The sequence below is a fragment of the Seriola dumerili genome, unplaced genomic scaffold, assembly GCF_002260705.1.
Source record: "Seriola dumerili isolate Sdu_G_001 unplaced genomic scaffold, Sdu_1.0 BDQW01000035.1, whole genome shotgun sequence".
Taxonomy (NCBI): Eukaryota; Metazoa; Chordata; class Actinopteri; order Carangiformes; family Carangidae; genus Seriola; species Seriola dumerili.
The window spans coordinates 2,738,085-2,751,205 of NW_019174290.1; the positions used below are offsets into that span (position 1 = coordinate 2,738,085).

General features: G+C 39.8%; 1 protein-coding gene across 1 annotated transcript in view; it reads right to left on the reverse strand.

Moving 5' to 3' along the window:
• Window positions 1–13,121, reverse strand: part of LOC111216549 (caskin-1-like) — a 35,532-nt gene that overhangs the window by 15,639 nt on the left and 6,772 nt on the right. Inside the window, exons 2-10 of the mRNA XM_022738075.1 lie at window positions 10,746–10,797; window positions 8,754–8,851; window positions 5,897–6,042; window positions 5,592–5,687; window positions 4,317–4,438; window positions 3,931–4,039; window positions 2,815–2,923; window positions 2,003–2,097; window positions 258–372 (exon numbers count right to left, since the gene is read on the reverse strand). Of these exons, the coding sequence (XP_022593796.1) occupies window positions 258–372; window positions 2,003–2,097; window positions 2,815–2,923; window positions 3,931–4,039; window positions 4,317–4,438; window positions 5,592–5,687; window positions 5,897–6,042; window positions 8,754–8,851; window positions 10,746–10,797 (942 nt within the window). The remainder of the gene's footprint in view (window positions 1–257; window positions 373–2,002; window positions 2,098–2,814; window positions 2,924–3,930; window positions 4,040–4,316; window positions 4,439–5,591; window positions 5,688–5,896; window positions 6,043–8,753; window positions 8,852–10,745; window positions 10,798–13,121) is intronic.

Here is a 13,121-nt window from a genome sequence, read left to right on the forward strand (position 1 = left end):
AGCAGATATACAGAGGAAGGGAAGAGGGAGGAGGGTCAGCCAATCCCCAGCAGGGGACGGTATGACCAATGGAGATGATTGACAGGTTGGGAAAACAGATGGGCTGTCTGAAGAGGCCGATGATGCTGCAGCTAGCTCCAACTAATGATCAGCTATAGCTACAGAACAGCTGCTGAACTCACACACATGTGAAAGCACGTTCACACATCCTCCCACTCATACACAAAAACACACACAGCTGTGAAATGGGTGGTCACCTGCCCTCTTGATGACTTCCACCATGTTGGAGGGAAAATACCCCACACGGTCATTTCCTGTGCGGTTGTCATGAATACAACCCTTCCATCGACCATCTGAGTGCTGCTCCAAAACCTGTCAACACACAAATACAGTTTACAAAGATTATAATGTTAATGCCTCCAAGACAATAACTGAATTTGGCTCCACAAGCTAAACATAAACAAATTGATAGAACTAGCTAGTTTCAAGCTAAAAAAAAAAAAAAAGGGGAGCAGCATTAAAATGTTAATTAGTTAGATCTATTTCTAAAGGTTCCGTAAATAAGATTTTAAACATTGATATAACAGCAAGCAACTATTTTCTATATAAATATACAGTGGAGTAAAGGCCTCCCGAGCACAGAATGAAGTCACAGCCTTTCCTCGTGTTGTAGTCTGAGTTTCTCTGTTCTATGTCTATGTTTTGGTATCCGGTCATTGGTCCTCCCCGTGTTTAAAAACACAGGGACCGCCCACACGCAAGATGGCACCGTGAAGTGAGCACCTTTCAGGTGGAAGCCTCCTTCCAGAATTTCCTCCTCTAAAGAAACCATGTTTTCCGTCTAAAAAGGCCTCTGACAATGAAAGAGATAAGACCAAAGCACAGGCGGACTGGCTGTTTCCGGCTGATAAGTCCAAGGCTGAACTCGTTTCCCTGTTTGACCTTATCAAGATGGCGATCATAGGAGCTGCTGAAGAGCTCCAGCTTGATTTGGACCCTGATTTTCTTCTCCTTGATGTGTAAGTAACGTACGTAATGGCTACGTAATGTTACTTATCTGTTTTCATTAGTGACCGGCTACAATAGCCATGACTATGTTAGCTAACTTGCTGTTATCCATATTGTGAATTTGTTCGGCAAATGTTGCTATCTAGCTAGCTTAGTGCCAGCATTGCCGAAGCATATCGCAGTTGTACAAGCGCGGGGCTAATGTTTACGCTGGATGGTTTTTGTTGGCTCATGTGTACGAAGGGTAACTTTATACAGTAGTGCTTCTTGTTGTGTATTTAGTGGCGGCTGTCACTGGGCTTCATAACTTGGGGGGAGCGGGGTGTGGCCGACGGAGCGGGTTTTTTTTGGGTCTGAGATGCTGTTGGTCTTGTGGCAGTGACAGAATTAAGCTAAGACAAACTAACACTATTTATTCATCTAGCTTATCTAGATAATTTTATTAGCATAACTTTTTTTTTTTTTTAAGGTATACAGTGTTATTTTTATGGAGTATTTTTTTAAAAAAAATCAGTTTACAAAGTTATAAAACAGTATTTTATCAAGTGTCACATCAGATACTGTGTGACCGTTGTCCATGACCTCATTTACTCTTCAATCTAAATGGGTCATATATTAGCAAGCTAACATTAGCTCTGTCAGTTATTTACTTCAGTTAGCAGTTAACGTGACTGGATACAATATTTTATTTTTTATGTCAAGGTACAGGTCAATTCTTGACACAGATCAAGAAAGAAATTGTGATGCAGACCTTCGGAAACTGTGACCCTACCTTCTGACCCCAGACTCACAAGTATAAAACAAGCACACAAGAATCGAGGAAAGACTACAAAAGTTATTTCCAAGTATAAAACTTTGTTTGTATGTCTATGTGCATCTATAAATAATATAATTACAAAATATTGCATATTTGCTGCATTTCAGTTCTGTACTGTAGACATGCAGGACTTTGAGAATAGGTTAATAATTGGGGACTATTATCAGATCTGTGTACCGTGATAATGTCTCCAGCTTTGATGTTGAGGCTGGTTAGGTCGTAGTTGTTGCAGTAGTCCTTCAGTGCTCTCACCTGCATTGCAGCCGAAGCATCTGCAAGACAGGAGTGTAGTATGAGTGAGCTGCAGAGGCTAATGAGCTTAAGTAGTGGATAAGAGCACAGCACAGAGATTTTCAAATGAGCAGAAATGAAGTGGGAACAGATGAGCATGGAGAAGGAGGACTGTAGAGGTGGGCAGATCGATACTTAAAGAATCAATAGTACTGATAGTTAGTCTTGTTTTGAGTATCAATATAAGTGTCAATAGGACTGATACAAGGAAACTCAAAACAAAACAAAATAAACAGATCTATCTCAGGTTAGATCATATTCTAGGAACATAAACATTGCTCTTGGTGCGTTCACTATTTGCTTCTCTTCATCAAGTGTGGAAATGTGCCATGCACGCTTGATCGGAAAAATTCACACAGTAAATAATATTGTCAATTACCAGTGAAATTTCTCCTGCCTTTTCAAATGCGTGTAATTAAGCAACACAGTATAGTAAAAAGAAATGCTTATTGTTTGGCAAGTTTGGTGATGGTGGTAATGTAAGGACTGCACATTCAGAGTTCACCGATTAATCATGCATTCACCTCCATATATCTGAACACCCTCCCCTACAGAGCACACTACGTATTACGGTACGAGTTTTGAAAGTAGTGATTTTGACACTTATATAAGTTGGTATTGAATGATATTGGAAACATATTTTGTGCTATTGCCCACTGCTTCAAGAAGGAGTAAAAAATGTGTGTAACTGCACTAACCTCTCAGTAGTTGTTTGATCTCTCGGCTGGCCTGTGTGGTAGTGAACTGGTTCACAATGTCCAGGGCAGTTTGACTCAGAGTGTTTCTCACTCCTGCACTGATGCCACTCTGTATACAAGTGGAGGAGAAAATGAGATGACAATGAAAATAAATAAATATGTGGGAGAGGGTTTTAGCAGAATTTGTCCCTTTTAAAGCTGCAGCATGAAATCGTGTCACATTGAGTTCATAATAGAGATATACTGTGTATTTGCTGCAGATTTGGAGAAAATGAGTCTGTCACTGCTCCTATATAGGAGCCCAAACCTGAAAGAGACATAAAATGTGTCATTTTGTGTCTCTTTTTGGTAGTTTTTTCATCTCTTTGCAGTTGTTTTGTGTGTCTTTGAAGTTATTTTGCAACTCTTAGTTTATTGTTCATCACCTTTTTGGTAGTGGCACTCTGTGGTTATTATGTGTCTCTTTGTAGTAGTTAAGCCTTTTTTGTGGTCATCTCTTTGTACTAGTTGTGTGTCTTTTTATGTTTTTTTGAGTGTTTTTGGGATTGTTTTGCATCCCTTATGGTTATTCTGTGTCTTTTAACTGAGCTTTGTGACTTTCAAACAAGACATATTAACAGTTGCTTTGCACAGATGCTCTGGCCCAAGGGTCCTGAGCCTGTGTCCAGTAGGCCTGTTTGACAATGATTCAGTGTCAGTTTGGCTGTGTGTACATGCCTGCTGCTAACATTTGTTGTGAGTGCTGCCTCAGCAATAAAATCAAAAGTGAAATACAGCAGAATAAGAGAGAGCACTGAAGGCTGGCCCTGTTCAAAGGCAAGCGTAAGCATCAGCATTCTTATTCATCTGAAGGTGAGACAAGGATTGAAAAACAAAACACAGCTGGTTTGAATATTGCATGACAGGTAGAGTGCTTACCAGTCAGCTACACCTTTGTGTAACAGGCTAACATGACACACAGGGCTCATCACAAAGCTTTGTGGGATGAATGACAAGTGCTTAGGTGTAAACTTGCTCAGCTGAGAAGAGGGAGCCAGCTTTAACAACAGTTGCTTATGTAAACACATTAAACAGACAGACAGAGAGACAGACAGAGAGACAGACAGATAGACTTACATCCAGCAGCAGGCGTACTACCTCGGTCTTCCCACAGAGGGCGGCCTGATGTAGCGCTGTGCCAGACTCAGACTGTCTGTTGATATCTATACCAGCCTGAATCAGCAACCTGCAGTACAAGATAACAATCATATTAGCCTTTATTTATACAGCGTCTTTTATAAATTAATTATACAAGATAACAAAAAAGGAAATGAAAAAGGAAAGTCAAGTCAAAACAAAAAAGAACATTGTAGAATTAACAGATGTTTATTTCATTATCGAGACCCTGGAGTTGAGGTTAGATTAGATCAGGCTATCCGGTGGACTGGCTGACTGACCGACCGGTAGGCATGCAGACAGACACACACTGAGAGACGCAGACTGAAAGGACAAGTTTGTCAGACCGTATGACGTCGATGTGGCCGTTCTTGGCAGCGAGATGCAGAGGTGACACTCCGTTGGGGTCGGAGGGTTTCGGTTCCAGCATGGCCGCACACATGTTGCTGCTGAGCAGGAGCTGGACCACCTTAAAAACAGACAGATATACAGCTTAAAGTTATACATATAGAACACCTGCAACATGGACTATTTTTTTATGACCAGTTCCAAAAGTCCACACCAGTAAAAAAAAAATTTTTATGTAACATTTATTACATTGCCATTCTTGCCTTGGGGTTAAAATTGCTTGCAAACGCAATGAGGGATTCATAGGATATGATGCAAACTGTTTTTAATTTTTCCTTTTTTTTTTTTTTTTTGTAAATTTGATTTTATTTTGGGTTATTTTTGCCTTTATTGAACAGTTGAGGGCAAAGAGGCAGACAGGACAGTAGGGGAGAGAGAGAGAGGGTTTGACAACACAGTTTAGGTTCAAACTGCAGGCATTGCCATAATGTTGCATGTGCTCCACCCATTCGGTTACCCAGGAGTGCCCCTGTCACTCCTTCTGTCCTACCGACATTTTCTACACCGTTTAATGTTCACTTTCCTAACACTGCATTACGATACTGGTATCACTTTTATTGCAAAACAGTCTCAGGAAACGGATACAACAATCATTCATCAAAAAAGCACCTGCAAAACTAAAACAATGACCCCGTCAAAATGGGTTGTTTTGTACACACATTGTTTTCTGCATTTTTTTGTCAGTGGATCAGATATTGCAGGAAGTCATGAAAAAAAGGGGCCACCACAGCGAGCTGTTAGATGCAGGATGCAGACTGCACACTTCCAACTCTTCAGCAAGACAACAACCTTTCCTGCACCTTGCTGTTGTGAGGAAACGACTGGTATTTCTGTCAAAGCAGCTGCTCAAGGACTGTTTGTAGTATTAAATTGCAGTTTAAGGACTAATAACTTAAGTATTATAACATCAAGGTGTAATTTATCTTGACTATCTTGGCGAAGGCACAAAAAAATATTTTTAATGTCGATAGAGTGACACAGGGATGACGTATCTTTGTAGGCCAACCTGAGTCTGGTTCCCTCGACAAAAAGCCAATGGTTTTTTACATTGGCTTTTGGATTACTACAGAAAATAAGCTCTGTGACAAACAAAAGTTTATGATACTTACTTTCACGTTTTGTTCAGTAGGATGATAATAAACACTTTTATGATATTTGAAGCCTAAATACAATCACTAGAAGTACAAATTTAGCTTGCAGTCAAATCTACTCACTCCGACACGTCCAAATTCACAGGCGAGGTCCAATGGCGTTTTCCCTGCTGCGTCTGAGATACACGGGTTGGACTGGTGTTGCAGCAACATCTCTGACTGTAACACACACACACACACACACACACACAAACAAACATCTTACTGGCACTGAATTCTGTAGCTTGTAACAACCACAAATCATGCATGCATCACATAACAGATAAACACACCTAACAAAAACAGACACATGGCCACTATACACACACACACACACACACACACACACACACACACACACACACACACACACACACACACACACATACCCCATCGTAGTGTCCATGCTGAGCTGATAGGTGGAGAGGGATCTGTCCTTCATCTGACTGCCCGTTGACTGACGACCCAGCCTTCAGCAGCATTTTCATTGGCTCAGTCTTCCCCTGCCATGCAGCATAATGCAGAGGACGCATCCCTACACACACACACACACACACACACACACACAGACCCCACGAGCATGGATACATACAAAAATTTGAATATAAAGACACATGAATACATGCAAATACACGCTAAATTATTTTATTTTTACAGACCAGTTTATCCAGTAAGCAAAAACAATACCTCTGATTTTCTCAAGGCATTTTACAAAAGAATCACTGAACTCAATTGTTCTCATCACTAATTTACTCTAGTGTGCCTATTACTCTGTAAGAACTAATTAAACTCTAAGTGACATTTGAAAATAGATATATGCATTAGGGCTGGAGCAATTAGTTGATAGTCAGAAAATTAATCAGCAACTATACTGATAATTTTTTATTTTCTATGTATGACAGTGGGTCTCGGACTGTTGGTTGGACATTTTTGGACGTCACCATGGTCTCAGTAAATTTATGATTGACATTTTTTCTATTTTCTGGCAATATATAAATTAATGGATGAATAGGGAAAACAATCAGTAGATTAATTAAAAGTTGGAGCCCTAATGTGAGTGTAATTTTTGCAGACATTTCTGTAATAGCTGTAGCAAAAGCTTTAGGCACAGACTCCCAGTGCCCGTCCTGGAAATTCAATCTCATTCTCTTTGACACGCTTGTGACCCCTTGTGACCCGAGGAGTATTGCAAGCATCATGCTCATGGGACATCTGAGACAAACTGCTTTTGGACAAAGGGCAAGACGAGAAAACCCCTGCAGTATGTGGCTAAACAAGACCTAAGAGAACATTGCAGGGGACTGGACAGTCCAGCTCATTCCTGGAAAACATGCAGGAAATGCAAGATAATGCAAAGCTCAGGTGAGAACAGCACAAAGATGCACTGCAGAGTCATTCATCAGTGCCTCTAACCAGGAGACATTAAATGCTGCTTTGTAGCAGCAGCTGCAAGGTGTAGTGAGCATGTTTCTCATGGCAGCAACCCAGGGGCCCCCAGTCTTGATACCAGTGATGAGCCACATCATCAAGCTGACTAAAGAGACCCTCAAGGTTCAGTTTGCATGAGGGAGTCCTGACTCAGAAGAGAGGTGCTGGCAGAATAAAGAGGCACAGCAGCTGCAGGAGTTTCAGAAGTTAAAGCCTGAGTATATGATGAGGGGACATGAACGAGCTTCTAGGACGTGTTTTTATTTGATAAGACAAAAGAGGACTGTGCATCCTGAATTTCTGAAATTTATGTTGTTGAGATATTTTGAGTTATATGTCATGTGTTTTATTTGGAAGCTGGTGGTGGTCATGATATACAATGTTGAGAAAACTACATTCTCAAATTAAGGAGGGGCAATATGAATAATTACGTTGTCATATTTGATATTTGTGTACTGATAACAATGAGGGTCTCACAGAAACTTGATACTCCCAACTAAATGGGTTGTCTGTTATTGGAAATACCCTAAACTGTGTTCCCAGAACTGTTCTCTCAGAGTTACTTTACGCATAGTTGATTGCAGCCCTTTCCTGTTTCTGATTTTTTTTTTTTTGGATATCAATACAGGCCTGTTCAGCTCAGGCCTGCAGGAAGTCCAGACCAGTAATCTTAGGCTGGCTTCTTGCACAGAAACATTTTTTCACTGGATCTTAGACAAGTTGTATGGCTTACTTGTTAGTAAACAGTTGAAAATTCACACACCCAGCTGATACAGAGAAGTATTAGCATTCATTTTGAGGTGAGTTTATGGCCATCTGATAAATGTAAAACCAATGCTCACTCTCTTTTAACTCTGTTTTGGTCTCCACCAACTCTCGGGGAAATCTTCAACCAGCTAGCACGGTCACCAGCTGTTTGCTAACTTTGTCTGACCTTTTGGTGCTGGCTACGTAGTGTAATAGTTGGATTATCAGAAAACAGCTGCCAGCCGTGTGTCAAAGAATGGACTTTAAAAATTCTACTGTTGGTTTACAAAGGAAAGAATAGTTTCTGCTGTGATGTTATGAACTGTCCGGACTTCTCTGATTGTACAGGCTCGGTTACCGTTCCCAGTGTCTAAACAAAAAATGGAGAAGCAGCATTCAGTTTTTGTGCACTGCATATCTGGAACAGATTCCCAGAAAACTGTTCTGCTTCAACTCTCAGTTCTTTTAACGCAAGACTCGAGACTTTTCTGTTAGTTAGGTATGGAAAGAATCATTTGAGGGTTCCCCACCACCTCCATGGAGAAAAACCCATTGAGGAACTGGGACCACCTGGTAAGGATGCCTGCCAGGTGTATGCCTATATTTAGAGACATACTGGGCATGACTGACTGGGAGTGTAGAAGCCCTACATCCTGGAGGGATTATATCTCCCATCTGCCCTGAGATTTCTTCTTCTGGAATCTGCCAGTTGGGAAGGAGTTGTTTTCTGGGTTAAAAGGGAAATCTGGGCTGCTCTGCTTCCACTTGGCTCTTATTCCTGCAGCCATGAAGCATTCCTCTTTTATTGTCTATTGTTTGCTTAGCAAACAAATCTGTCATGTCTCATAAAAACTTTATACTACACAGAGAATTTGTTTTATTGCATTTCCAACATGCTCACCTTTTGTTACATAAAAGTATTGTTGTTCCTGGCTTTCCCCTCCATGACCATGTATTTGCTTCCCTTTTTTGTTGTGATTGTTTTGCTGTTTAGCCTGCCTTGTATGTTTTGTGACTTTCATAGTAACATAGGGAGTTGTAAGGACACTAGAAATCTGTGTATATTCTTACCTTTGTGGTCTTTAATATCCACTGCTGCCTGGGCCTCCAACAACAGAGAGATCAGATCCTTGTTACCACTCAGAGCAGCATGGTGCAGCGGTGACAACCTTCACACAGACACAGATTATTTATAAAAATACACATATTTATATACGTAGTGTAAAACCAGAGCATAACTTTGCTGAAATAATCTTCAGCGTAGAGCAGCTCCGCCCCTCAGCTCTGTGTGAGCGACGGGAGGGGGCAAATGACCTACTTCCATTAATAAGCAATCTCTCTAGCCCCGAGCCGAGCGTACACACAGCAGGCCTGTGTGTGTGTGTGTGTGTGTGTGTGTGTATGTGTGGCTAATGGATCCCTGGTGACTTTAAGGGCTGGGCCCTGTAGTCAAATCAACGAATCAACAGTCATTACGCAAGGACTTGGGTCCAATTATCTGATTCCAATCAGCTTCATAAAAATATCTTTGTTTTCTGATGGAGCCAAATGAAACACAATCGCTAACCAAGCATGTGCACACAGACCGCTCATATGAAACATACATCACAAGTCTAAATATAGCCAAAATCCATAGTTGTATATTCAGAGTTGATACAACAACAGCTCTGAGCAAATTTAAAAGCTGAAAATGTTGGCTTTGTTTTAAGGTAATTAGTCTTTAGATTTGAGCTCCTACAGCTGGCTACATGTTTCAAAGACAGTTTTAAGCAGGGGGTAATGTGTATTGTGATATGGTTGATAGTACATTCATAATGAACAGATTTTTTTTTTGCCTTTTTACTTGTCGCTGTCAGTTGGATGATCAAAAGGTGGGTCAGCTTCTCTGGGATTCGAAGGAGTTTGGCGGTTTGCTCCAGTTTTGAGGATGTTTTCTTGTTTCATGGATTTAATCAGAGATGTGAGTTTGAAGGACACTTCTAACCTCACTTCTGAAGTACTTCCAAAACAGTGGCTCCCCAACATTTTGGGGGTCTACTTGTGACCATGTCACAGGCTCTGGCCTGAGAGTGGACGTGAGCTGCGACCAGTCCCACCAATTGGGAAGTGATTTTTTTCTGTTTCATTCAAGGGGTTTTTAGAGTCTTAAAGATGCAGAATTAGCCTATTGATTATTGATTAATTTCATACAAAATATATGAAATGCTGTGTCCCATAACATTTTTCACTAGTGGAAAAAAATGTTTAGAATCTAATTACAAATCTGAATAAGTCTAATGCAATATCAATTCAAGGATCCAGCTGTGTAGCCCGCATGGACTCACAGGACACTAAATAAAATACTGTTGTAGTGGTGAAACATTTGTCAAACACAAACATAACTTCTGTCTTTGCATTGCAAACAAAGAACTTTGCCTTCTGTCCCAAGCTCTGCTAATAAAATCAAACACACAAAAAGCTTCATCTAATCATTCATCCAGTACAATTCATTAGAATTACAATTTACTAAATGGTGAAGCCGTTAAATCATCCTATAATAAACAATAAAATCTAAACTTAGTCTTCAGTCTCACCTAAATCACACAGCAAACAAGAGCCCCTTTTATACAGAGATCCTGCTACATTGCCGCTAAGACGACCCCTGCAACCAAACAAAGCCGATGTAATGCTGCTGCTCCTCTGTGTGATTTTAGATAGTATACCGGAGTCAGGCATGACATGTAACAAAACAGTGTCTGTGTCTGTCCCACCATGCTGGCTCTCCCTTTTGCACCAATGTCATTTCAGCTCTGTGACTAAAGGCGGAATAAAGGCGGAACAACAGTGTCCCCGTTTCTGTATTTGTACCTTTTATACAGAACGGGAAGGCAGAATAAAACGACATTCCTGCCTAGAACAGTCTGTGTAAAAGTCTTTTCTCTTCAGGGAGACCATATGTAGTTTAATTAATAATACCGATTTTTAGTCCTCTGAAAAGAATCGAAAGGGTCAATATGAAGAGGTGCGATAAGGATGTCGAGTGATGGCAGGAGAGCATGAGATAAACGTGTTGTAGTCCCTCACCCATCTGCATCCTGGATGTTGACATTCACCCTCTTTGTTGCTCCGAGGAGCTCTGAAACAGACAGAAAAGGAGACAGAAAATTAGAGAGAGGAGGAATAACCCACAAAAACAGCCCAAATTCAAACCTAATCAGAATTCAGTGATTAATTTATTCTGTCCTTGTACTTATTCAAATATTTTCTGCAGGTAGAGTTGACAGCTACACTCTTGCCTTGTAGCAGCTTCTTCACTGCAACAACAAAAAAGGCCAAGGACAAGTGACAAGGTAAAGAAGATGACAAAAGTCATTCTGGGAAACAGGAATCTATAAAGACACAATCTGTTATTTTTTGACCATTAAAATTTGAGGCTTGCTTTACTCTGAGTAAAAAAAAACAAACAAACTATTTGACCATCAAAAAACATGAATAATTAGTTGTTGTTTAGTGTTAATCCTCTTATTAAAAGAAGTAAGAGACTTAGTTCACTTGAACAGACTTTGTGTTTTAGGGCTACCATTTTGTTTCCATTTGAATTTCAGATACATGTAATCAAATACCTCATTATCACTATGCACCAGACTCTTTATTTACTGATGTATTTCAGTAGAGAAAGATTTACTTGGTTCTCAGCACTTAAAGTAAATACTTTGATACAGTTTGATATTTTGGGAAATACATTTTCTTGCTAGAAGCTAGAGCCAGAGGACAGTGAGCTTTGCTGGACACGGGGAAACAGCTCTCCTGGCTGGAAAAATAGTCCAGCGCACAATCGCCCGTGAAATCAAAACTTGTTTTTACAGTTTGTTTTTTTGTACAGATTAAACAAATGAGATATAATATGTTAATTTACAGGTGCTGGTTGGAATATTCTTGAACTCGGAACAGACTCAGGACAAACATGAGGGTGGTATTGGAAGTATATTTGCCAAAATGTATGTTTCAGCTTTGGTACTGAAATACGTGTCAATCAATCTGAGAGTGATAGCAGTTTCTTTTCTTTAAATCTGTGTCAACCACTTATACATTCAGTGCAGCCAGATTAATCTAAACCTCAATAAATTACAATCCATGTAAATTTCAAATTTAGTTTCATGTTTGATATATGTCTGTTTCTCTTTTGTATTTCAGAAATTACAACTTTATTTTGTAAATAATTCATTTATGGGCCTGAAGGAAGTTTGTTCTTTTACTGATCAGCGTGGTAACTGCGCACCCTGTCTCCTACAAAATTCATACACGACTAAACTGCAACAGGAAATATGTTTTGTAGGAAAAGTAATTGCTGGCTGGATTACATTCAGAGGCAATCTTTTTTTTTTTTTTTTTAATGAATGAAGCTCTGCATTTATTAATGACAAGCCCCAGGAGGTGGCTGGGGTTGTTGGCGGGCGCACAAAGTGCACGGCTGTCACACCAGAGACCAGAGTTCGCATCCAGACTGCTGTCTGTGGTTAGATTTAAGCAACAAAAGCACTTTGGTTAAGATCAAGGAAAGATTGTTTTGATTTGTTTTGTTGATTACATGCTAATGTTGTGTTGTCCGTATTAAACCAGACCAAGATCTTTATCTAACGTTAACCAAGAGTTGTGAGTGTCTACACATAACCATGAAAAAAGTTTAATGATGCTGCAGTCACGACAAATGCACATTGTACTACAAGATGGGACATTTTGGCAGAAAACAAGTTCGATGTCTGTGAACATTTTACTGATATGTTCAGTAATTGTGACTTGCCAAATATGTAAATTAACAACATATCCTCATTATTTCAATAGAAAACATAATCCAGTCACAGTTACGTTTCCTCCTAAACGTATTTGCAGTTTGGTTGTAGACTATATGAACGTCATTTTTAGGAGACAGGTTTGAACTGTTGGTTCATCAGCAAAAAAGCATGCGTGTGAGGTGTGTAGGGCTCAAACTGATTATTATTTTCATCATAGAATTATCTACAGATCATTTTCTCAATTAATCAATTAATGGTTTGGCCTACAAAATAGTTTAAAATGTCCGTCACAATTCCAACAGTGCAAGATATTGAATTTAAGATGAAATAAAACAGAAATCAACTCTCTGTTAATCAACTAAATGATCAATCATTGCAGCTGTGGAGGTATTTTATCTCTCTGTATGTATATATATATATATATATATATATATATATATATATGAGACTGTGTGTGTATGGATTTATAGCATGTCTGGGTGTATCTATGCATCTGTGCCTGCGATTATGTGAATGTGCTGGTGTGTGATAACCTTGATCTTTGACTGAAGCATCAGAAAGATGAAGACACCAGACAAAAGGAAGGAGAACACACGCAAACCCTCACAGCGTGCGCACACACACACACACACACACACACACACACACACACACACACACACACACA